Source organism: Rhagoletis pomonella, unplaced genomic scaffold (genome assembly GCF_013731165.1).
Source record: "Rhagoletis pomonella isolate Grant_MI unplaced genomic scaffold, Rhpom_1.0 Rhpom_scaffold_00002, whole genome shotgun sequence".
Taxonomy (NCBI): Eukaryota; Metazoa; Arthropoda; class Insecta; order Diptera; family Tephritidae; genus Rhagoletis; species Rhagoletis pomonella.
In genome coordinates, this window is record NW_023458556.1 from 22,889,587 (window position 1) to 22,914,148 (window position 24,562).

The window sequence follows — 24,562 nt, forward strand, 5'->3', positions numbered from 1 at the left end:
GTATCTAGCCAGGACTATTACGGTTTTCTATACCGAAGATGATTGTTTCTGATATACACATTTCGGTGTGAATTTAATACATATTTAGATGGTTCACAAGGTGTCGTAAGTGTCCTATTGTTGTGTGTCGTAGAGTTTTGAACGGCTTGACAAATGTTTAGAGGACTTGAAACCACAACCAAATACTTTTTTAACGGTGTGAAATTTCATAATACGACTTTTATGGTGGCTTGCGAATCCCTTAACTATAGTTTACTGTTCAATATTGGAGCGGGTGTGAAAAAAACATGATGACTCCGCCCAGTAGAAAGAGAACGGTCCAAACTTTAAGGCAAGTCACCCTTCACCTCTCTGACCGCTCGGCACCCATTTGAAAATGTGGTAAACCTAGCTATTTGCCAGAAAATGTAGGCTCGGGTTATGGTAACCAAAGGACTTACGCGCAGAATACCTCTCCGCGTTGGAAGCCTTCGACCGCGCTTGGAAAAAATGGTCCTAATCTGCCGAACTCCGGCTACACGGTATTTTTTTTTACAAAAAAGTCCATATTTCACACCAAATTTATTAACAATTTAGTGTTTGAAAATTTTAAGTCTTTATTTTACATAAAATTTTAATCCTTTGATCGCAGGCGTATGTTCACATTTTTTTATTTGGGATATGCGTGTGGACACAATAACCCAAAACCATTGGACAAATAACCGAACCATACCCAACAAAAGACCGTTGCTTGTTCAAATTTCGATTATAAGAATAAAGTGTTTTAAATAAACAAAAAATTAATAATAAAATTTGAAGGATTTTAGATATTGGATATGGTAGCACGAAATGTCACAATCTGCTTAATTGTCAGGTTGTTAATATGGCGACGAAAAAGTGACAATGGAACTACCTTCTTTTTTGTATCATGCTAAAAACTATATTAGGTATGTATATTTTAATAAACAAATAATTAAAATTAAAAAAATATTAAGATAAATGGTCTAACCTTGTCAACATATGAGTGTAAAGTTATGATAAGTTATTAAGCCCTATAGCTCTTAAAATTTATCTGCCCTTTAAACACAAATTTTGTTTTAAAAAATGTGTTTTGTGTGGCAGTTATAGGCAGGCAGTTTCACGAAACAAATTTAAGTGAAAAATTATTATTTGGTTTGAATTTAATATGGAAATTGACAGAAAAAAATCATTTTCACTTAAATTGCTTCCTGGCTGGCAACAATATTGCCACCACAAAGCAGCTGCACTGCCAAGTGCTAACCACTACACATGTGTAAATATCAGTAAATAGTTATTTATAACAAAACTAACGGTTTAAATGATTAATTTACTTGCTAAAATTGAGAAAATCCAGAAATTTCTAGTGTAACTGGCATAAAATCTACTTTTTATTAAGTTCGGAGTTTTCAGACGTTCATTTGTAGTTTATGGGGAATAAAAAAACAGGTATTAAACTTACATATGTGCCAGTTACCAAATGCGAGATAGGACCTCTCTTGTAAAATTTATCTTTTGTCGCTTACGATAAAATCACAAATGGCGGTCGATATGTACCTCTTTATTGTGGGCAGTTCTGCATGAACAATAAGTTGCTGGAATTTGTATGCGATTTTCTCTTTATTGCTCTTTGTTTTCTAAAAGACGTCACTCTCGTATAAAGGTAACTAACTATAAATAAATGAGAAAACGAAAGAGGTCTACACTTGAATAAATAGCTTCTTTCATCAGCTTGCATTAGCGTTGGGTACGGGAAAGAACCTTGTATCTACCTGCGTATCTATGTATTTACTTATATGTACAGTATATTTTGCTTTGCTGCCTCTATGCTTAAGTGCACATTTAAGATACCTACCCCAAAATGCGCATCAAAAGCATTATTTTTAACACTTATAAGGAAACTGCTCCGATAGATGCATTCAACATACCTGCACATTGGCGATACCTGCCTTAAAAATTGTGCGACTAGTATCATATTATGTATTATATAGATAATTAGATAACATTCGGTAAAAATTTCGCTTGCAGTAATTTCTACTTGGTAAGTGCTCCGCCAATATTTGGTTTCATAGGGATTCGGATACCTTCCTCATTGAAGTAGTAAAGAAAATTCGCTTAAGTGCCTTTTTCGGTTACGTGCACAAGTTTTTCGTGCAAAGAAGGATGTGCAGCTAAGCAAAATATACTGTATATTCTGTTTTGAATTTCAAATGTAAATTGAAACAAATTGTACTAAATTGAATGAACATCTAAATATACAAAAAGTAGCTAAGGCCCGCTTTTCTCGTTTTATTATGCGATGAGAAGTATGTACATGGGTATGTATGTTCAGTACTTATTGCATATACATAACCTTTTTTATGTGCATTCTTTCTTTTATGGTGACTACGCATAATGGAAAGATCCTTTCTTATATTCCCACATACTATCTATGCATACATTTTGACTAAATATATTTAATCAATAATTCAATTAACAAAAAGTATTTATGGTAGTGTTAGCAGCATTCCGCGGGGTCCGGGTTCAAGCCCGGTTCAACTCAACATAAAAAAAAATTGCCGTTTTGATCCATTCGCATCCAAATGGATAATTTTTTCGATGAATTTGATCTCAACAACAAATATGTAAATCAAATCGATTTCCTCTACTTAGAAATGGTAGAAAACATTTAGGGAGTTCACAAGGTGTTGTATACTGTCGTTTTGTTGTATGTCGAAAACTTTAAAAGCTTAAATAAAGGTTTAGATAACTTGAAACCACAACCAAATACTTTTCATATTATGACATTTATGGTACCTTGCGAACGCCTTTTATATATTTTTAGCCGTTTAAAGTTTACGACATACCACAATACGACACCTTATGAACTCCCTAATTATGATTTCTAAATGTATTACAAACAAATATGATTTGATTTGATTTTGATTGAAGAATTATACAAGAAAATGTTTAAAAATAAAACAAAAAATGATTTAAATTTAAAATGCTAAAACCAGCAAAGGAAAATATTAAATGTATAACAAATTCATTGAAAAATATGTATTTTATTGCAAATTGTAGGTTCTTTCAGATTTATACGTGGATACTTAAAACAAAAAAGGGGATACTTTTGGATACTTTTTAGGGATCACAAAGGGGCGGGACGCACAGTTTTACGGCGACGAACGGCATTTATATTTTTATGAAAAGCTGTTTTTTCATGGCAGAAATACACTCGGAGAGTTGCCATTGCCTGCCGAGGGGCAACCGCTACTAGAAAATACTTTTTTTAAGTTGGTCGGAAACTTAGCTCGAGCGCAGGACCTGCGGAATGGTAGTGCGCACTTTTAACAACTACACCACAGCGGACCTCACTTGTTAAGCAAAAAATACGACCGAGCTCAATGCTCATATACAAACCAAATTAGTGTGGGACCAGCCTTTAAGTACCACTTTTCCGCTAAAAAAAAATATCGACAATTGTTCCTATTAACTGATAGCCTTCTTCTTCTTTTTGAAGTCGGTTAAAAGGAGAAAAACAAATGGTCGAAAAATTGAAAAAAAAACCTAATGCCGCATTTCCACAAGGTATAGAAATGACATAAATATGGTGCCATTTAACAAACGCCATGTGGAAATGAACCGAAGTCAAAAGTCGTTGCTTGAGCTTATCTGCTCTTTTGCCAGACTGCCAGGTCACTTGGTCACTTTGGTGAAAACCACTACCATTTTTTTAACGTATTTATACATACATACATATGTATATTATTTTTTAATGCCCAACATTGTCATTACAATTTTTGCCTAGTGGAAATCCAGCATAAGATGAGAATACAGGTTCTAGGCGCTGCATTGTTCGAGCCCTGCTTTTTGCTTGGGTTAAAAAAAAAAACACTCAATAGAGGGTTGCTGTTTTTCGCTTCCGCCTCGGGCGAGTCGGCTATGCCGCTATTCTTTTTCACATATTTACATACGTACATACAATACAAGTTCCTATCAAATAACTTTCGTGTTAATAACTACTTAATATAAATCAATCAAGAGTGATGGAATAATTTCGAGGAGAATCTTTTTGTTTAAAGTTTAACAACTTTTTAATACTATTTATCTTAAATATACATTAAATAATTATTGCATAGAAAAAAACTAGCAAAACTCACTTGCATAACTTTGTGTAGCTAGCTGCATCCTACACCTCCATGATGCAATTATCCATAGCGCTTCGGATTGGGTGGGAAAATGTACAAAAAAAACGCGCAAATAAGTACTAGCGCTTAGATCACAATAAAATCGTAATAAAACTAAAACATCAGCGCTACGAAGGTAATTATTATACATATTGGATAATAGTTTTGCATGTTTAGTTGCACTATGCAATTTTTTTTTTTTAATTTACTGTTAAACATTACGTATGCTGATGTAAACAAACAAAACATTCTCGAATGTTTTTTATTACTTACAAGACTGCATGCACTCAAGTGCAAGTGCAAAAATAACTAATGCTGAGCAGTATGAGGAGAAGATAATGAGCGATTAATGATTGTCTGCAGGTAAGCATTTATGTACCTGTAACCGAAAAAACAACAAAAAATAAAAATAAAAGAAATCGATACGGCGTATCAGAGCGCAACCATCTTCAGTTTTTATTGGCTTGCGTGAACTCGATTTTTTTTTTAATAAAATTATACTGTAAGAACCTTTCAAAACTTCAGTTCTTTGTTTTGCCTTTGGAAACTCATAATGCTGAGTATACATACATATATCGCGGATGGATTGTGTAAAATAAGTTCTCATTAGTGGTATTCACCAAATTGAGCAGGTGGCTGGCACTTTGGCAGAAGAGCAGATCAGCTTAAGCAACGACTGTTGACTGCCAGGCCACTTGCTCACTTTGGTGAATACCGCTAATTGAGATTGCATCATAACAAATGCAAGTATTTTTTATTATATATTTTCTTTATTATTTATTTTATTTTTTGTTATGCTTTGTACGCAAAGGCTAAATGGCATTCAGGAAACTGCGTTTCAGAATTTCTTAAACAATTTCGTAGCAACGTCGCTGTTGGTAATACCATGTTCTGACCGATAACGAAAACACTTGGAAAGCGAGTTTTAGGATTGTGGGCTGAAGGCTGTTCACGCCGGGTAACTGACATAACTCCCACGGATATAACTTCCATGGGCCCGTGGAAGTTACGTCAGACCTAATTCCCATCATAACTCTCGTTTTCAATGAGTTTTCAGCGAAAAACTGATTTTCGTTTGGCAGATTTTACGTGGACGAAAATACAAGTTTTAGGTCGAAAACCAGTTTTAGCAACGAAAACATGTTTTCGTTTGTCGATCAGAACATGGTATAAAACAGTGGTTATGGCGTATAATTGTTATGGTTACGGTAACGATAATGTCATTGGGACTGGGAGTGGTAATGGTAATGCTAATAATCAGAGAAAAAAATAATGGTATTGTTAGTGGTAGTGGTAACGGTTACGGTAATGGTAATGCTAATGGAAACGCTAATGGTAACGGTGATGGTAAGGTAAATGTTAGGGGAAATGTAATGATGATGACAATGGTAATGGTTATGGTAACGGTAATGGTTAAGGTAGTGCTAATGGTATTGGGAATTGTAATGTTTATGGTCATGATTATAGTAACCGAAAAACCGATTTCTTCCGAATTGGCTACACATGTATGTATGTATGTATATTTCTTGTGGTGTTACTAGGCAACATGTTGAAAATTTTTGAAATCGCTCTCTTTCTATATAACCTATGCCAAGAATACGAATGTTGGTTTCGCTCGCAATTAAACTTTTTTAATTGTTACATTGCTCTTATGCTGCATTAATTAATGATGTAACTTGCTTTGAAAATTAAATACACTATCATTTAATTAACCCAATTAAAGTGAAATTTTCACATCACACAATTATTAGTTATTGTTTTTATTTTCTTATTTTTTCATGCGAGTATAACAACAGAGATAAGAAGGCTCAAAATATACAATTTTTAAATACAAACAATACTTACTTGCTAATTATAACTCGCCACTAATAATAACTTCGATAATGTTGATGAGATATATGTGCATTAGGGCGGGTCAATTTGTATGGATCGATTTTTTTCGACATCGTTCCTAGCAGATTCGGGCTCTTCATAAAATTCTAAGAAAAAAAAATCATCCAGACCATAGCTCTAAAGTCAATTTCGAGCCTGCGCAATTTTAAAAGAAGATATCTTTAATTGATGCTAAGTTAATAAGCCGATTAGTATTTACTAAAGTGTTACGAATGTTATTTTTTAATACAAAAATTAAAGATTACCATTTCTGATATATAGCGATTCAAAATTGTAGTAAAAGGTGTGTACTCCATAATATACAAATCATAAATTTGTATAGAAAATTTTTGTATGTATCCCTACTTAATTGCTTTGAACTTCTACGTTTATTATTCAATTTAGATGAGCAGGGCCTTATTGTATTAATGAAGAATCTTGCTGTGACGTATAAGAATCCAAAAGGTAACAGGTTCTTTCATGTTGATATTTTTACCGAAAGTAACTTTTTTATTATTATTATTTTTTAATTATGCAAAATTTTCGATGCATCAATGATTAGCTCCTAAACTACTAATCCTTTTGGAAAATATCGTTCATGCAGAACATAGTAAATTTAATTTGCTTCGCTACTGTAGAAATAAATTTGAGATCCGCCAGCTATATAAGAGAAAATATACAATTAAAAAAAGAGTGCACTTTTTCACATCTCGAAAAACCGAAATTAGGCTATATCTCAAAAACTATTGCAGTTTTTATATTTTGACTACATATCCAGATTCAGCGGAAAATTTTACATGACAAGTAACCCTCAATTTTCTCCATGATTATGCAATTCATTTCATATACCAGCTTCATTAACTTTTCCAGAGATATGTAGTATGAAATTCGGTTTGTATGGGAGGTGCTACGGTTTTTTCCAATTGCTCCCATTTTTCTCCATGAGTATGGTATATATCCCCATACCAGGTTGCAGTACTCTTTCACAAATACTTCCAGAGATATGCAGTTTGTAAAACTCGGTTTGTATGTGAGGTGCCACGCCCTCTTTGTATATATATAAATATTTTTCAGTCTATAACCATCCTTGGAAAGTCCGCAGTAGGTGTCCAAGATTTCAAAAAAATTCGCTGGAGCCGTTCTCGAGATGTGCGAACAGAAAAAACGGCTTTCAACATACATATATATATATATATATATATATATTAGAAAAAATAACATTCGTAACACTTTAGTATGTAAACGTAAATCTGCATATTAACTTACCATCAATTAAAGATATCTTCTTTTAAAATTGCGCAGGCTTGAAATTAATTTTAGAGCTATGGTCCAAAGGACTTTTTTTTAGAATTTGTTGTGGAATCCGAATCTGCTAGGAACGATTTCGAAAAAAAATTTACCCGCCCTAATGTACATTCATATATACTCATGGTCTGCTTACAACAAACTGATCAGGACATTGTTTGTTGCTGTGTTAGGTCGTCATTTTAATTGGAGTTTATATAAGGCGCAGCAATGTTTTTGTGTTTTTGAATAATTTATACAAATATGTATTCAAAAGACCCATTATTTTGTTTACCAGCAGGTTCAAATAATACTTTTATAAACATCTACATATCTGCACCATGGTACAATTATTACAGGTATTGTCTTCACAGAGAACGCATATTCCGGTCCGCCTTGTTTGAAAAACATCATTGTTGCCCACACTAATCCATTTACTGCTTGGGAAAAGGGATATTTCCATACCCGATATACCATATACATATGTACAGGTATTTTTTTGCAGAGAACATATTTAATATGCAAAAGCCGAAAAATAAACAATTGCTTAGTAATCAAATTCTAAAATTTTATAACTCACTTTATCTCGTTTTTTCGCAAAGCCAAATAAAAGTAAAAGAGCCATCATTGAACTGCGTCAAAATGAAAATAAGGGAGCACGAATTTCGAAGTGGAGCAAAACTCTCTGGTAAGACAATTCCTGTGAATAATTGTACCATGTATCTGCACTAGGTTTTTGAAGTGAAACTTCATTAGAGACGGCTTGTTGGTTGGGAGTAAATGGGCAAATTCAACGGAAATTGCACACGGAAATGATGCAACGGAAGTGGTGCAACTGATATGGTTGGGGCTGAAACAAGTGCTTCTTGAGTGTATGCACATGATATTAATTTAACAAAACGTTGCTAATAAAAGGTTAAATAATAACACATTTAGAAAGACCAAAACAAGAATGAGAGGAAAGGTAAAAGGTGAGTAAAGGTGAAAAGGTAAGTGGCCTGGAAAATGAGCAAATGAGCTCAAGCAACGAGAGCAAACGTCAGATTGCCAAGGCGCCTTTATATAAGGCGGTGTTACTAGATCAGCTCACGGTGGGCAGGAAGCGAATATAGGTTGCATAAAAATGTCGACAAAATCTGAAAGCAGGGTTGTATTTGTTGATATCTTAAGGTTAAGAATCCGCTTAAATTGAAATCCTAGCTGCTCCTGTTTTAAAGATATCCACATTTTATATACTTCTGATAGGATATATTTGGAAGGCGTACTTCTCGATAATTAGAGCATATTTATACGAAAAGAAATCTCATACACTAACTCACTAAAACGGATCAAATCAATGTGAAACATTTTCATTTTTCCCTACCGAAAGAATAATTGATCGAGATTTATTGGGCGCTACCGGTATACAACTTAGATAAAACACCACAATTACCTTTTTCTGTAGCGTGAACTTTCTCATTACAAACACTTTCAATATCGCAATATATGTATGTATGTATACAATATTGTATGCTATATAATACGGTAGTAATTTTTTATTAAAGGTTTGTTGCTATAAGCAAGTAGCGCAGGCAAGTCGCACTGCGCTTGTGCAAGAAATAAAAATGCTCTAACTTAGGCCAACGGTACTCCGCATAATAAGTAAATAAATTCAAAGCTTGTATGAGATTTATTTTGGTATTTATGTACTCTTCTGTCAGGAAATAATGACTATTGTACATCCAGAACACAAATGCGATCATAAAGAAAATCGCATGAAAATATGCGCTTTGTGTGTAGGGCTGCCAGACGTCCCGGTTTTCCCAGATATGTCCCGGTTTTAGACTATTTGTCCCGGTGTCCCGGTCCAACCTTAAAATGTCCCGGGTTTCATTTAAGTGTCCCGGTTTTCGATTTGATTGCACAAATTTTGCTTAAAAATGACTACGCTGAGAGAAAAAGGCGTTGTAATATTAAGAAAAATTTTATGAATTTACTGGGGGAATTTACTGGGGGGTATGTACCTAAATACGTTAAAATGACATGCACAGAGTTTTACAATTATAGCAAAAGCCAGAAGTTTTGAAACAAGCTCAGAGCAACGAAACAAATGACTGATATTTTAATGTCACCTTGTATTTGTTTTTTTTTTTTTTTTCGTGAAACCTAGATTACTTATAAGTACCGTGCCGTACAAAATTATTGGCTCGGAGACACTTTCATCTGATCACAATTTCTAATCAGATCTTTTAGAAAAATGTTTAAAATGTAGCTTTTGAGCCAATTAGTAAAGTGCAAGTCTGAAGTTACCAGAAAATTTCGTTGATTTTTTGCAATTATTTATTTTTTGCTGACAGTGTCTTCCACATACAAAAAAATGTCGAACATAGTTTGTATGGAAGAAACTCTCAGTAAAAACAATACCAAATATATTGCCTCGTTCAAAGCCATGAGCAAAATCGTGAATACATGGTTTTCCGCAAAACAAGCGGATCTTAGTAATTTTGATAAAAATCTTAACGAACTCCGCACAGCTTTGAAAAGTACTGGAATTTCTCAAACTGTCCAAATCCATTTTATCCATAAACATTTAAAGCAATCTATTTCATTATTGAATAACGATGGTTTAGGATTATGGTCCGAGCAGGCCGGGAAGTCAGTTCGTAGGGAATTCATTAAATTCTGGGAAAGATTCAAAATAAATATGATTGATAAACCAACTTTTGTGAGTCGGCTGAAGAAAACTGTAATGACATTTTCATTCCAGCATATATAAAAACTTAACTAAATAATAAAATATTTAAATACTAAAATGCGTGACTATATTATATGGTAAGCCAACAAAAAAAAATAAAAGGAAACAAAAAACAAATATAAAAAAAATAAAGCAAGAAAAAAAAAACAAAAAAGAAAACCAAAAAAACCAAAAAAAGAACAAAGAGGTGCAAAGTAAGTTGCCTCTACGTGGTGCGCCTTGGAAACGATTGAAACCGGCTAAAAACTTACATAAACTTATATTTTCACATAATATATATACACACATTTACTCACACATACATTGTTGAATATTTAATTCACAAGGATGTTTTTCTCTTTCGCAAAAGTCGGTCCTATCATAACTATGTAAAATGTGGATATCTTTAAAACAGGAGCAGCTAGGATTTCAATTCAAAGGGATTCTTAACCTAAAAATATCAACAAATACAACCCTGCTTTCAGTTTTTGTCGACATTTTTATGCAACCTATCTTTGCTTCCTGCCCACCGTGAGCTGATTTTGTGTATGTGTTTCGCCTCACGGCTTCTTCCCACCATGCAAAACATGAAAATGAAAAATAATCGTGTCCTTACGTTAAGAAAATAATCACTAAGTTCATTTCCACATGGCATTTTTTTAAATGCCATACATTTTCTGTAATTTCAATGCCTAGTGGAAATTAATTCCTTCTTTCGGTATGGCGCTTCCTATTTTTATACCTTTCATGAGCATGAAATGGTATTATAACTTTGGTCCGATGTTTGTAAGTACCAGAACAAAAAGAGATAGACCCATTAAAATGTATACTTATATGATCAGAACGTCGAGCTGAGTTGATTTAGCCATGTCCGTCTGTCCGTCTGTCCGTCTGTCCGTCTGTCCGTCTGTCTGTCTGTTTGTATGCAATCTAGTCTCTCAGTTTTCGAGATATCCGTATCAAATTTGGTAGGTGGGTGTATTTTTATAATGTATTAATCATTTGTCGGAACCGGCAGAATCGGACCACTATAACATATAGCTCCCATACAACAGATTGTTCAGATATGAGATTTTTCGTTATAACTTCTCCATTTATGCAGCTACGAACATGAAATTTTGCAGTACTTGCACCCATTATCAGCAGAATACTTACAGTGAAAATTACAAAGATCGGGTCACTATAACCTATAGCTCCCATACAACTGATTGTTCAGATATAAAATTTTTCGTTATAACTCCTCCATTTATATAGCTAGGAACATGAAATTCCGCACTATTTTCAATAAATATCAACAGAAAACTTACAGTGAAAATTAAAAAGATCGGGTAGCTATAACCTATAGCTCCCATACAACTGATTGTTCAGATATGAGATTTTTCGTTATAATTCATCCATTTATGTAGCTAGGACCATGAAATTTCGCGCTGTTTTCACTCATTATCAACAGAAGACTTACAGCGAAAATAACAAAGATCGGGTCACTATAACCTACAGACCCCATACAACTGATTGCTCAGATATGAGGTCTTCTATCATAACTCCTCCATTTATGCAGCTAGGAACATGAAACTTCGCACCATTTTCTCTCATTATTAACAGAATACTTACAGTGAAAATAACAAGGATCGGATGACTACAACATATATCTTCCATACATCTGATTGTTCAGATATGGGATTTTACTGTAAAACTTCTTTATTTGAACAGCTAAAACCGATAAATTTCGTAAGATATTTTATAAATAATAATACAAAGTCTACTGAGAAAATCATCAAAATCTATGCTGTATAAGCTTTATCTCCTATAGCACTGATTGTTCAGATACCAGTTTTTGCCATATATCTCCTTTATGTAGGAAACTAAACCCAATAAATTGTGTTACCGGTTTACATACCGATCACATAGCAGTGAAAATCACTTAGATTGGTGCCATATAAAGTATATCTTCCATACCTCTGATTTTTTAGATGCGATTTTTTATATAAGTATGTAACTCCTCTATCAATGTATGCACATGTATTCAAAAGCAGTAATCTGTCAAAGTAAAATTTGCAGATGTTCATGAAAGGTATGAAGCCTTCGGCATAGCCGAAGACAGCGCTGCTCTTACTTGTTTCAATCCTGTCTTTGGTATAAATTAGATGCTTTTTGATAATACTGTTGACGCGAAATTTATAAGTTTGTGAATTTTTGATAACTTATTTATTCCAAAATTTACATGAAAGAAATGATGTTGCCGATTTGTCACCACGGCAATAAATCGGTGAGTCGCCAATTTGCTGCCATTGACGATTGTTGGCTATTTCTCATATTTTGCATGGTGGGTTGTGTCAAATTGAAATTTTTTATTTTTATTTTTTTTTTCAAAAATAAATAAATGTTTGTTTTTGTACTCTTGCTATCACCTTGCATTAATTCGCCTTGTATGTAAGTATATATTTAGTTGATGTAACTTAACTCTTTTTGTCAGTGTGACCATTTTCTGGAATTTCTTTCAAGAACAAGTTTGGAACAGAAAAAATATATTGACACACGTTTTTTTTTTGTTTTCACAAATTACTTCATATTGAATTTATCATACGAAAACCTTTATTTTGAATTGCATTTACGGTGGTACAATGCCGCTTCAGCTAACGCACCTAGAAAGATGCATCATCTCGGCTCTGGTTTATTTTGTCTGCTTCGTGGGTATTTAAACCATAGCACATTCGTCTGCAGGATAAATTCTTAAGGTGTTTTACTATTTAATTTGTTTGCAGTTGTTGGAAATCGGCGGCTGCATAGTCCTTAATCAAGTAATTTCATCAGATTGTGTATGTACCAATTCTGCCGGATATATTTTACTGCATTATGGGCATTCTAATATCGGATCCTTTTTATGCGCCCTTGGTAAGTTGACTTTCTATTTTGTTTTTTTTTTTTTTTTATATTTATTTATTTGTATTGACATGCAAAACTTTCACTTTAAGTCAATTTTTTTTTTTATACAGGGTGGCTGCTATAATATTGTGATGGGCTGTTTTTGCATTTTATCGGCCATATTTGCATTTGTCTCATACACTGGCTGTGGTAATCCAGCGCAATTACAAGCGGTCGTAGCTGGCGTCTTAAGCCTTTTGGCTGGCATAATTCATCTGGTATTCATTATATTTGTCAAAGAAAATCTCGATGAAGGTGAAGTTTTGTTTAGGAAAACATTTTAGCGGAAACCTGTCATGACTGGTGTTTTAAGTTTTTTTTTTCAAATAAAATAAGAGCATTATTATTTCTACAATGCATTCATATATATATAACCTCAAATCAAGACAGACGGCCATATTATTCACTTTCCCGAACCTTTTTGTACCTTACTACCAAACTTGTTATCAACAATACGCAGTTTACTTGTCCAAAATGGGACAAAAAGTGGTCGAAGGATTTCCTCTTGCTGAGCGGAGGGACCTAGCCGCAGCTATGGTGTCTGCTAACAGGCCATGTTGCCAACGGAAGGCACGGAGAGGTTAGGGGTCCCCCAAAACGACTTCGGCAGAAGATGGAGAAATAAAGAATAGCCAGAAACCTTGCGGCACCTGTTATGCGAATGCCACGCACTTTGCAGTAGAAGATGAAAGTTTATGGGTTCAGGATTCTTTGAAGACCTAACCGATATAGCCGAGGTAGGCATAAGCAAATTCTGGGTTTCCACAACTTCCACACGATAGTTTAAGTGGGAGGTTTCTAACAACCTCCCAAAACCAACGGGGCGCCTCAGCGATCTACAATGTAGCTGCGTCATCGTCGATGTCGGAACCGGCCTGTCATTTGTCAGGTAAATACATATGTATATCGAGGCTAGCCCAACCGTTCGCCCATTCACCTCGATAATCGTCGCTGAATTGAGGAAGAGATAATACTTTTCCCTTCAGTTTAATTTAATTATTCACCAACAGATTCCTGTGATTATCAAAATTTTCTCATTCTTTAGTAGTACCTACTACTTTCAAGCATTTGGACTAATCGCTAATGAGACTGGACCCAAATCCATTTGGATATATTCTTTCAGTTGACTTATACGAAATACACAGCCGGTATTGGCACAACAAATTTTTCACAATATATGCAACAATTTTTTTTCTAATATTTTTCCGCCAATTTTATATAAAAATATGGTTCATTCTACAACAAAAAACATAAAAATATAATTCCTAAACTTTGTGCAAAACTCGCGAAAATTCAGCAAATTTTCATGCAAATTTTCTACTTTTTAATCAGTTAATCTAGTAAAAAAAACTGCAACTTCTGAGTTAGTCAAAAATCGCATTGATTTTTTGGAATTTTTTTTGTTGAAGGTGTTTTGCATTTTTTCGATATAAAGTATCTTCGAATACATTTTTTTGTATGGAAGAGACTACGTGAAAAAAAATTGCCAAAAATAAACGATAATTATTTATTAGAATAAAATTGATTGGGCTATAAATCTGCATACTCAAAAAAATTCCAAAATATCTGATTAAAAAGTGGAAAATTTGCATGAAAATTAGCTGAATTTTCGTAAGTTTTGCACAAAGGTTAGGAATTATGTTTTTTGTTGTAGAATGAACCATATTTTTATAAAAAATTGGCGGAAAAATATTGGAAAAAAATTATTGCATATATTGTGAAACATTTGCTGTGCCGATACTTTTTAAAAATTAAGTTTTTTAACCTTCTGTGCTTTCCATGCCGAAATGAAGTCTAAAATTTTGTAACTGTTTCTGTCCGTTATGTCTTTTCAAATAGAATTGTTTATCAAATCATTCTCAATCGCTACAAATTTATTTTGTTTACAAATACATAAATACATATAATGGCAATCAATGGCTGTTCACCGATTGCTGTACGTTTAACATCAATGATACTTTATTGCATTTGCGGCGTAAGTTGTGTGAAGTAAATTTCGATCAATCTACATATTTCTCTGGCCAGTTAATAAATTATAAAAACGTTCTTTATTATATAGGTGTTCGAATTAATCGGCTTCATATGCCTCATCGAGTTTATACCTTCGCTCTGCGTAACGGCTCGTGAGAATTCTACACGCATTTGGTGGTCATTGATTTTGATTTTCCCCCCGATTGTACCGGACTTAATCTTCGCTGTTGGTGGTTTCTTCTTTGTGACTCATTTTTATGCGCCCCTAGTACGTTCCTCACTGCGTGTATATATGTATACGTCGCCATTGATTTAGTTATTGTTTCTATCTATGTACATACATATGTAGGGAGGTGCCTACAACATATTTACGGCTTTCCTATGCATTATATCAGCAATATTTGCTTTCATCGCACTCACATGCTGCGGAAATCCTGCTCAGTCATTAGCTTTAGAAGCTGGCGTATTTGGTATCATTGCTGCAGGTTTGCATATAACGCTTATGGCTTTTGCGGTCATAAATATTGAAGATGATGACAAAATTTTTGCAATAAGTAATGTAGATGATTACTAAATTTATATACAAATGTACATACATACATTCATTTGAATAGATACTCTCTACATACATACATTAAATATATACATATGTATATATCTATTGAAGGTGGCGACCAATTTTTTAGTGCAACTAATGAGGATGACGGCTAACATTAATAGCGTTTTCTTTTCTCGAAATAATGTTGAATTTATTCTGCCCTGCGCCAGGGCATCTTCACTTGCATATTGCGTGCTCTTTCCTTAAAATTTTGCACTCTGATAAAATTTCCATATCGATGGCTGAGTGTAAAATCGACTTACATATGTCGGCAGCCAGTTCGAAAACGCCCTATCTGAGAAGAATTTACAAATTTAAATTTGTTTTAGAATTTTTTGGAGTATCCAGTTTTGTAGCCCATTAAATTTTAATATAATAAAGAGCAAGTTTTAAGGGATTGCAAAACCATGCGCATTTTCTTCCATAAGAAAAAAGTGCAAAAAGCCGTCAGCATAAAAAATATTAAAAATGAACGCAATTTTGCTTAAAACTTGCATTTTATTATACTAAAATTTAATGGGCTACAAATACTACATACTTAAAATTTGAAAATTTGTTAGTTTCTCATTTTACCCAACTTCGGTGTAAACAAAAATTCATATATCAAATTATTGTTGAGTGCACCCCATAATACTATGTCTCCATTGTGAGATTTAATGAAGATTTAGCCCTCTGACGAGATTTGACGTTAAATCTTTTGAGATTTATCATATAAAATTAAATCTCGAAAGGTAGTAGATTTAACTTAAATCTTCGTCAAATCTTCAATAATATTGATCAATAACTACAATTTGTTGGATGTGGCAACCACAAATTCACATGCCATAAGTCAAATGACATTTGTGTTTTCAATATACAGTTGAGGACATTGAAATCTAGCCTATCATAAAAACATGAATTCTCGTATTTTTAGGTAATTTTATATTTTTGTTAGTTTGGGAGGAAAATTAGTAATACATATTTACATAACTTTGGTTGTAATAAATTAAGAAAATGTTATTTTTAAAACTAAAAATTTAGAAGAAATGTTTTATAGTAATATCATGCAGTCTTCTCCGCTTTCTATAAGTTATTTACGCGCTGCGACAAAAAATTTATAAATTTCGGTAATGGTTCTGCTTCGATAACATTGCACCGAACATCCTCTAGAACTCAGTTCGTATTCATGATATGCCAAAGGCCCACGATTGGGTTTTCGGTTCCCTCCTATGAATAAGAGAGTTCTACAAAAATTTTTCTTTCCGCAAATGTTTTTTACCGTTTTGATTTTTCTTAAATTCGGGAAAATGATTCGGAATATGGTACCATTCTTTACACTTTCCAAACTATATATTATACATACATATTTACCACGAATAAGAAGCCAATAATATTCAGAATTCATATAATGAAATTCCGCTTGGTACCTTCCTTTTATCTGTCTGTATATCAATGTCCGCAACTGTATTTGTAAAATCATACATAAGCAAACGTCAAATATTTAAAAATGTGAACGTCAAACATATCTCGTAATGGTAATGGAAACGGTTGTGATTTAGCAACTGGATTTATTAAATCTTAATGGATAAATCTCTCAATGGAGACATAGTATTATACTATACTTAGATAAATATTGCGCAATACTCAGAGCTACCATTGTGATTTTTTAAATTTTTTTTGAGATGGCATATTTTTAAAAATTAATTTTTTTTTATAAAAAAATCTGTATGTGAAAAATATATTTTTTTTTCTTTTCGTATGCTTTGCAAAACCTAAATTCCACAATTTCCGGGGCTTGCAAGTTAATTTTTGATTATCTGAAAAACTAGTATAGTGAGAAAAATGCTTCTGATAATTTTAAAGGGAATATTTAGGGCAATAAAAAATTATGTAAAAATCTAAAAATAAAAAATGTCTAGAATTTTTAAATATACAAAAATCATAAAAGCAAAAGTCTAATAAATTTGGCTCAATTTTTTATATAATACCTAAAACCATGATACAAAAAAGAAGGTAGTTTCAATAAACAATTTTTTGATTAAAAAGCAGATTTTTGACAATTGCTCAATTGTAAAAAAATCGAAGCGGCGTTACCCAATTGTAAGTTTTTTGGTGTGGGAGATTTTATATCCTAAATTTGGGATTATAAAGAAAATAGTTTTATTAATATATACCTTTTAAAAATAATCAATATCTTGTCTTAAAAACGTTTAAATTTTACATTAAATTCGATAATAACTTGCCAAATCATTATTTTAATATTAATACAATTTTAGTGAACATATTTTAAAATTTTTTTAGTGTCCTCATGTCATCTTATTATTTCAGATACGATGATTCTGATGTAATTCAGACGCTGAAATTACACATTTCGATGTGTTATTTAATACATATTTTCTTTGTCCATTTAACAGCAAATGGAATTTACTTTAGGACCCATGGGCCTAAAACTTTTCCAGCAACGCATATTGTTTTCACATGAAATTTTGACACACCCAAAATTGAAGTATAAAATAAATAGATACAAATAAATTTTCAATCAAACTGATTTGTGTAGTCCAGGGGCGTCTTTAGTAAATTTTTGGAGGCTGTTTTAATATATCCTATCTTATTATATATTTCTTAGCTTTTCTACATTCTGAGAAGTTGAGAGAATGAAGTCTAATATTCTTTTTGGGTCAACTATGACGTTTGATTTCATTTCTTGCAATCATTAGTTCATTTCGCTTGAGGAGTCGCAATGCTCATACCGGCTGTACCGATTTTTTGGAAATTTCGGACACAAATTTTCCAAGAATGGTTATAGGCTAAAACAAACCCGATATCTAAAGGGCGTGTGGGACCTCCCATACAAATCGAATTTTTCATAGTGCATATCTCTGGAATTATTTGTGGTAGAGTCCTGGAACTTTGTATGGATATATGTATGGATTTATTGGAAAATGAGGCGTGCCACCGTAGAACTTGGAATAGAGGTAAATGAAATCAATCCCAAACCTATGAAAAATGGGGGTATATGAAAACGATCTCGAAGCCATTGAAAGCTAGCGGTATAAACCAAATAAACTAAAATTCTTGTGACGCATAGATACCTCTGGAAGCATTTATTTTTCCAACGGAAATATGTACAGGAAAACGGGCGCGACACCTTCTGGAAAGTAACATGATCACAGGGTGTATCCCGAGAACCATTTTAAGCTAAACCTTCAGGGATTACATTCTCGCCAAGACCCATAAGCATAAGCTGAAATTGCGTCGCAAGTTTTATGATCGGCTTAGGTAAGGTTTAACCACTTAACCCCCCTTTGTTTTCGTCGCTACTGAATTCTATAAACTGTCAGCTTTCACACAATTTAAAATGTACATGTGTATTTAAAAATGTCATGAAAATTGTGTTGCTAGCTTAATGTTGCAAAAATGTTTCAAGGAAATGTTGTGGAATTTAACACTTATTTCTTGTTTATTTCTTATTATGCTATGCTTAAGAACAAAATATTTTTAAATCGACAAAAAATTAATAAGAAAATTTGAAGGATTTTAGATATTGGGTATGGTAGCACGAAATGTCACAATCTGCTTAATTGTCAGGTTGTTAATATGGCGACGAAAAAGAGACAATGGAACTACCTTCTTTTTTGTATCATGCCTAAAACCTTGATAAAAACATAGCAAGATAGAACCGTTCTCTCAATTTGTCGGCCATGATTTTTTTTTGAAGTTTGCCAACATTTTAAAATCATATAAAAGTGAAAAGAAATAAATGAAATTGTTCGAAATTGTTGTTGCTTGAGATTGAAAATGAAAATGTGTGTGTGAGTTTGTGAGTAAATTTAAAAATTAAATTGTTTGGAAACGTCAAGAATTTTAAAAGTGACTCTCAGCGGTTCTACCTTACTATATTTTTATCATGCCTAAAACGATACAATACCATTAAAAAAAATAAAAAATGTCTAGAATTTGTAAACAAAAAATAAGTAAAAGCAAAAGTTAAGTAAATTTGACAAAATTTTTTATACAATACCTGCCACCGATCTTAGAAGAAGATTTTCAAGAAAGTGTTGCTTTTTTAAAGAAACTAATTTTTTCCTATATTTTAAATAAAGTAATTTTAAACAATATCGAGCCCTAACCGCCAAAATAACGTAAGCGACATTTTTTTCAAAATTTTCTTTTTGATGCAGAAATGCATCTAGATGCTCTAGGAATATTTCTGCATCAAAAAGAAAATTTTGAAAAAAGTGCCGCCTACGTTATTTTGGCGGTTAGGGCTCGATATCTTTTAACCTAAAATTTATTTTTAATTTAGAGTTTGCAATTTTTTTCATAGTTAAAAAATTCACATCTTTAACAAAACACCTTAGAAATTATATTACCTCTTAACATCAGTTTGGGGTATTTTGTACTAAGTTTAGCCAACTCCTTGCTTTTGCGAGTTTTTAAATTGTAATATGCATTTTATAAATGTAGATCTTTTTGTAACTATCTTAGTTTTTGAGATATTTAAATATGCAAAAAGTAAAATTAGAACACCAGGAAAATTGTGGATAAAGAAGGAACAGCAGCCATGCTAACAGTTTATGCAGATGGCGTTTTAGTTATCATAAGTGGCAAATGCCTAATGAATTTTAGCTCACTGGCGAACCAGCTGAAAGCTATTATGGAGCGTTAACGCTAAAGAAGACTGATTTACTATTATTCAATGGAAAATACAAGATCTCTGCTTGGAATGAGCCCAAATTGGGAGATACCACTTTTCAACCAAAGCCAAACACGAAGTACCTTGGAATCGTAGTGGACTGCAAACTGTCGTGGAAATTTTTATGTGAAGAAGCGAATGAGGAAGTCTTCACCAGCACTGTATACATGAACCTAAGAAGATGTGGGGCTGCACTTGGGGGCTTTCACCTGCCATTTCACATTGAATATTCACAGCTATCATTAAGCCAATACTAATCTATGCAGCCGACCTGGTAGCCAAGAATATAGCATTTACAACTGCAAAAAGCAAGCGGCAACCAGGGTCAGAATTTACGATCATAGTTGTATAGTGTCATGCTTAACGTAATCCCGCTTCTGAGCTTCGTAAGGTCTCTGGAAGCTAGAATAGATGTTGTTAAGAGTTCTGTACCTCTTGCATTCAGTCGAGGTATTCTCCAAATATCGTTGTCTTTTGAGGTCAATCCTCTCGGCTTGGTGTTGTGAAACAGGCCGCTATTACTTACTAGGCACTTTTGACGAGCGGCGAGAGTCGCCTTGCCAATTCTAACTTGGTTCTCTGCTCCACCGTCAGCTCATTATCAGGAATTAAGACAGGAATTAAGCAATGTGAAAGAGATGAAGAATTTCGGGCCCTCTTCCTTAGACTGTTTTTGAGGCATGCCCGGGTCGGGCCTGGGGAGACGGGCCACCTGCGTACCTTTCACCGGTTTAGAACTTCTCTCGAAGGGTTTGCTCTTACCGGTGTATTCAGAGGAAGACTTACCCACAGCGAGTCCAGACCTACCCTCCGAACGTGTAGCTGACCTAAGAAGATTTGTGTTGTGTCGTTTAGACCCTTTCGGTGCAGTCAAAGCAATTACCAGGACTGTGAACTTGGTTTTATTGCCACGCCCGACGGCAGCGCTTATGCCCGTACAGGGACCCGAGGCTCTGTTTGCATTATCTATTACACAGTTTTTTGGTTGATCACCTGCTCAGATGAGACCTTTCGGTGATCGGAAGAAAAGGAAGGGGAAACAGCGAACGGCAAAGCAAGGCCACCTTTACTCCCGGTGACGAATAGGTATTCGGGAGGCTTTGTTGGATAACGATTTTGGTTATTTATTTAAAAATATGTATAAAATATGGGGAAACGTTCCTATAAGGTCGGTCCTTAAAGGGGGGCGGTGGTCAAAGAGGGAGTGGGCGTGGCTCTTCGAACCACCTTTTTGGAGAGGCCATGAACCGTCATTAACAAAAATGCCACACCTGTAGCTCGTTTCTGTAACAATTCTCTACCAAGGCGAATTGAGATATGAATTCGCCGCCCTGTTCTCTACTGCTAATTAGTAGGTGAGAGTGACGTATTTTCTCTACCAGTGGAGAAATAATCGGTAGAGAAAAGTTACAGAAACGGGCTACTGACCACCTTTCTGTGTTTCTTGTGCTAATGAATATTCAGCCTTTTTTAAGCGAAAAAAGCGCAAGTGAAAATTGTGATTTTTGGCAATGTTTCTAAGGGATCCCTAGGGACCTATGGGGGCCTAGGTGGTATGTATGTATGTATGCATTTCCATTTACTATGCGCTTCAGATAAAGCTTCTATGGACATATGCGATCATGATTCATGAACATCATTATTTCATAATTGTATCAAGGATATAAATACAGACATATATATATACCAAATAATATGATTGATTCATGCGAAAATATAAACAAAGAGTTATACGAAAGATTTGATATAAACAAAGAAAGCAATGGACGAGTATGTAAAAGGTGGAAAAAATCAAGACACAAGATGTAAAAACACAAATTGCTTTTTTAGTTTTAGTTTTTTTCCTTCAGCGCTGTTTTACATCTGTATCTGGGGCCGTAAATATAGTTTTTGTTTGGAATCTTTGCATTCACGTTAGTAAGTGTAATTCCAAACTTGCCTGAACTGAAAACCTTGTAGACGGCCAAATGGACGCAAATAAAAAGAAACGCAAAAAGTGTACATTTTTCTTTCTTCTAAATGTTGTAAGTTTGTTTTAAAACGTAATCGCATAAATAATCTTCATATATGTATGTATCGGTTTGCACCTCTTCGCGCTCGTCATTCAAGCTTCTGGAGGCTAGCGCCATAACCGCAGTTATTTATTGCACACTCTTCTCCAATTGTGTGCTGGGCAATGAAGTCAGCGGTCCTGTATTCATATTCCTTTTATTCATATTTTCTGCCTTCATACCGGATTTGCTTTATCTCACACTTTCGCGTAAGCTGCACACTTTGGGCACTGATCCGCTGGTACGGTGACTATGTGTGTGTGTGTGATTGATATACCGAACATTTGCGCTAAAATGCATTTCCGCCCATCTCTTTGTTTTTCAACCAACAGGGTGTCATGTTTAATTTCATAGCTGGTGGCTTATGCATTCTTATCGGGGTAGGCCTTATGCTGGTATTACTCGTTTTCTGCGGCTATTATGCACAATTCATATTGGTGATAGCTGGTGCGTTCACCGTTTGCTCTGGTGTTTTTCATTTGATAAATGCACTTATGTGCAACCAACGATTACCAAAATCGGAGAGGTGAGTATACAGAGTGGAAGCCCTTCTTACTTCCAGCTGGCTGCTACTCATGTACATATGTATGTGTTTGCGCCCCTATCAGGTACTTTAAGCATCGACATCGACGTAAAGGCGCGAAAAAAGCGAGTGGCCCTAAGAAAAAGGTCAAAGAAGTAGAGGAGTCTCAGTTGGCCAGCACAAGGAGTGGACAAAAAGATGCAAAGAAAGCGGACAAAAAAGCTGTTAAAAAAGATGATGGCAAGCTTGAGAGCAGCGATGTTAAAAAGCACGATAAACGGAGTGACAAAAAGCGCCAAGAAACGGCTTCCAGTAACGAAATACCAAAATCTTTACGCATACTTTCGGTTATACTTTACCTCACTTGCGGCGTAAGTTTTTTAAAGTTTTTTTTTTTTTAAATTCTGCCAGACTCAGAAACTCGTTTCTTTCCCAGGCGATCGAGTTAACTGGATTCCTATTACTCTTCTTTTATACATTTTCGCTCTGCGTTTTGGGGCGTGAGAATTCTACACGCATTTGGTTGTCAATGAATTGCATTGCTCCACCAATCACAGCTGACTTGGTTTTCGCGATTGGTGGCTTCAAGAGTGCGGCACACTTTTATGCATCCATTGTAAGCTAACGCCGATTTATGCGTCCTTAATTTTAAATTTTCATCAATTTCATCAATTTCTCAATCTCATCTAGGCTGTTGTCTATAATATTGTCATGGCAACTCTATGCATTTTATCAGCTATATTTGCATTTGCTTCAATCACGGGCTGTGGAAATCCTGCGCAGTTATTAACCATTATTGCTGGTCTAATGGGACTTAGTGCTGGCGGTTTGCATATTTTTCTCACAATTATTGGGTTAAAACACCTTGAAGGCGGTGGAAAACTTTTTAAAAATAGGCAATCTAAATAGATATGAGTCTATACGAGTGATTTAAGTAAATACGGACAGTTGAGAATCCAAGCAAAAAAAGTCTTTTTACAGCGTTTAGCAGAGGTGGGTTCATATTGAGTCAAAAATCTCTGAACGGGTGGGTCTCCAAATGGTGGGAGTTTCAAGTGCAGCGATGAGTTTTTGGGGAGGCTATGGAACCTCAGTTGGCTGCCGACTATGAATAAGAAGGGCAACAAACTGGTGTAGGACTTGGAAATCTTTATGAATGACTCGCCTCCAAATGGTACGAGAAGTTTGAAATGAGTGGCTCGATCCCAACCAACATCCATTGGAGCGTTGAATATGATGTTAAACATACTGCCCATAAATATTATGGCGAAGCAAACTGCAGCCCGCGCAGCCGTCAGAGCGCGGAACCTATCCAGCTGGAAAGCAAATCAATGCGGTCATAGCTTAATTCTAGAAGGGCCTAGTCTGCCGGAAATAACGGATTATTGCGTGCAGGCAACGACCTTTGACAGGGGGTATAAGGTAACAATCCGTAGCAGGGAACAATGAAACCAAGGCGTTCCGGGACCAGCGGATTCTATTCAGTTCTACACTGACGGATCCAAACTGGATAACAGAATCGGAGGTGGAGTGTACTCGGAACAACTAGGAGTACAGAAGTCATTCCGCCTTTCGGGCCACTCTAGAGCATTTAAAGCCGAGATCGCGGCCATAGAGGAGACTACCGAGTGTTTAAGGACATGAATAGTAGGGCGCAATGACAGCCAAGTGGCTTTAAACGTTCTGGATTCTGTCACATGCAACTCGGAAACAGTAGTGAGCTGCCGCAGATCACTCAACGTGATGGCAGAGAGATCCCGTTTGGTACCACAACGGGTCCAATGATGGAT

At 34.7% G+C, this 24,562-nt stretch overlaps 1 protein-coding gene and 1 pseudogene across 1 annotated transcript; both read left to right on the top strand.

The window, feature by feature from the left end:
* Positions 1-12,591: 12,591 nt before the first annotated feature.
* On the top strand, positions 12,592-13,238 carry LOC118734491 (annotated as a pseudogene).
* Positions 13,239-22,153: 8,915 nt separating this feature from the next.
* Positions 22,154-24,043, top strand: LOC118734492 (the record flags this gene model as incomplete). The annotated part of the gene is made up of 6 exons (XM_036464210.1): positions 22,154-22,222; positions 22,308-22,490; positions 22,582-22,775; positions 22,858-23,143; positions 23,209-23,388; positions 23,463-24,043. Coding segments are annotated over 6 exons (1,131 nt in total), but the record flags the coding sequence as incomplete, so codon positions are not given.
* Between the last annotated feature and the right edge of the window lie 519 nt (positions 24,044-24,562).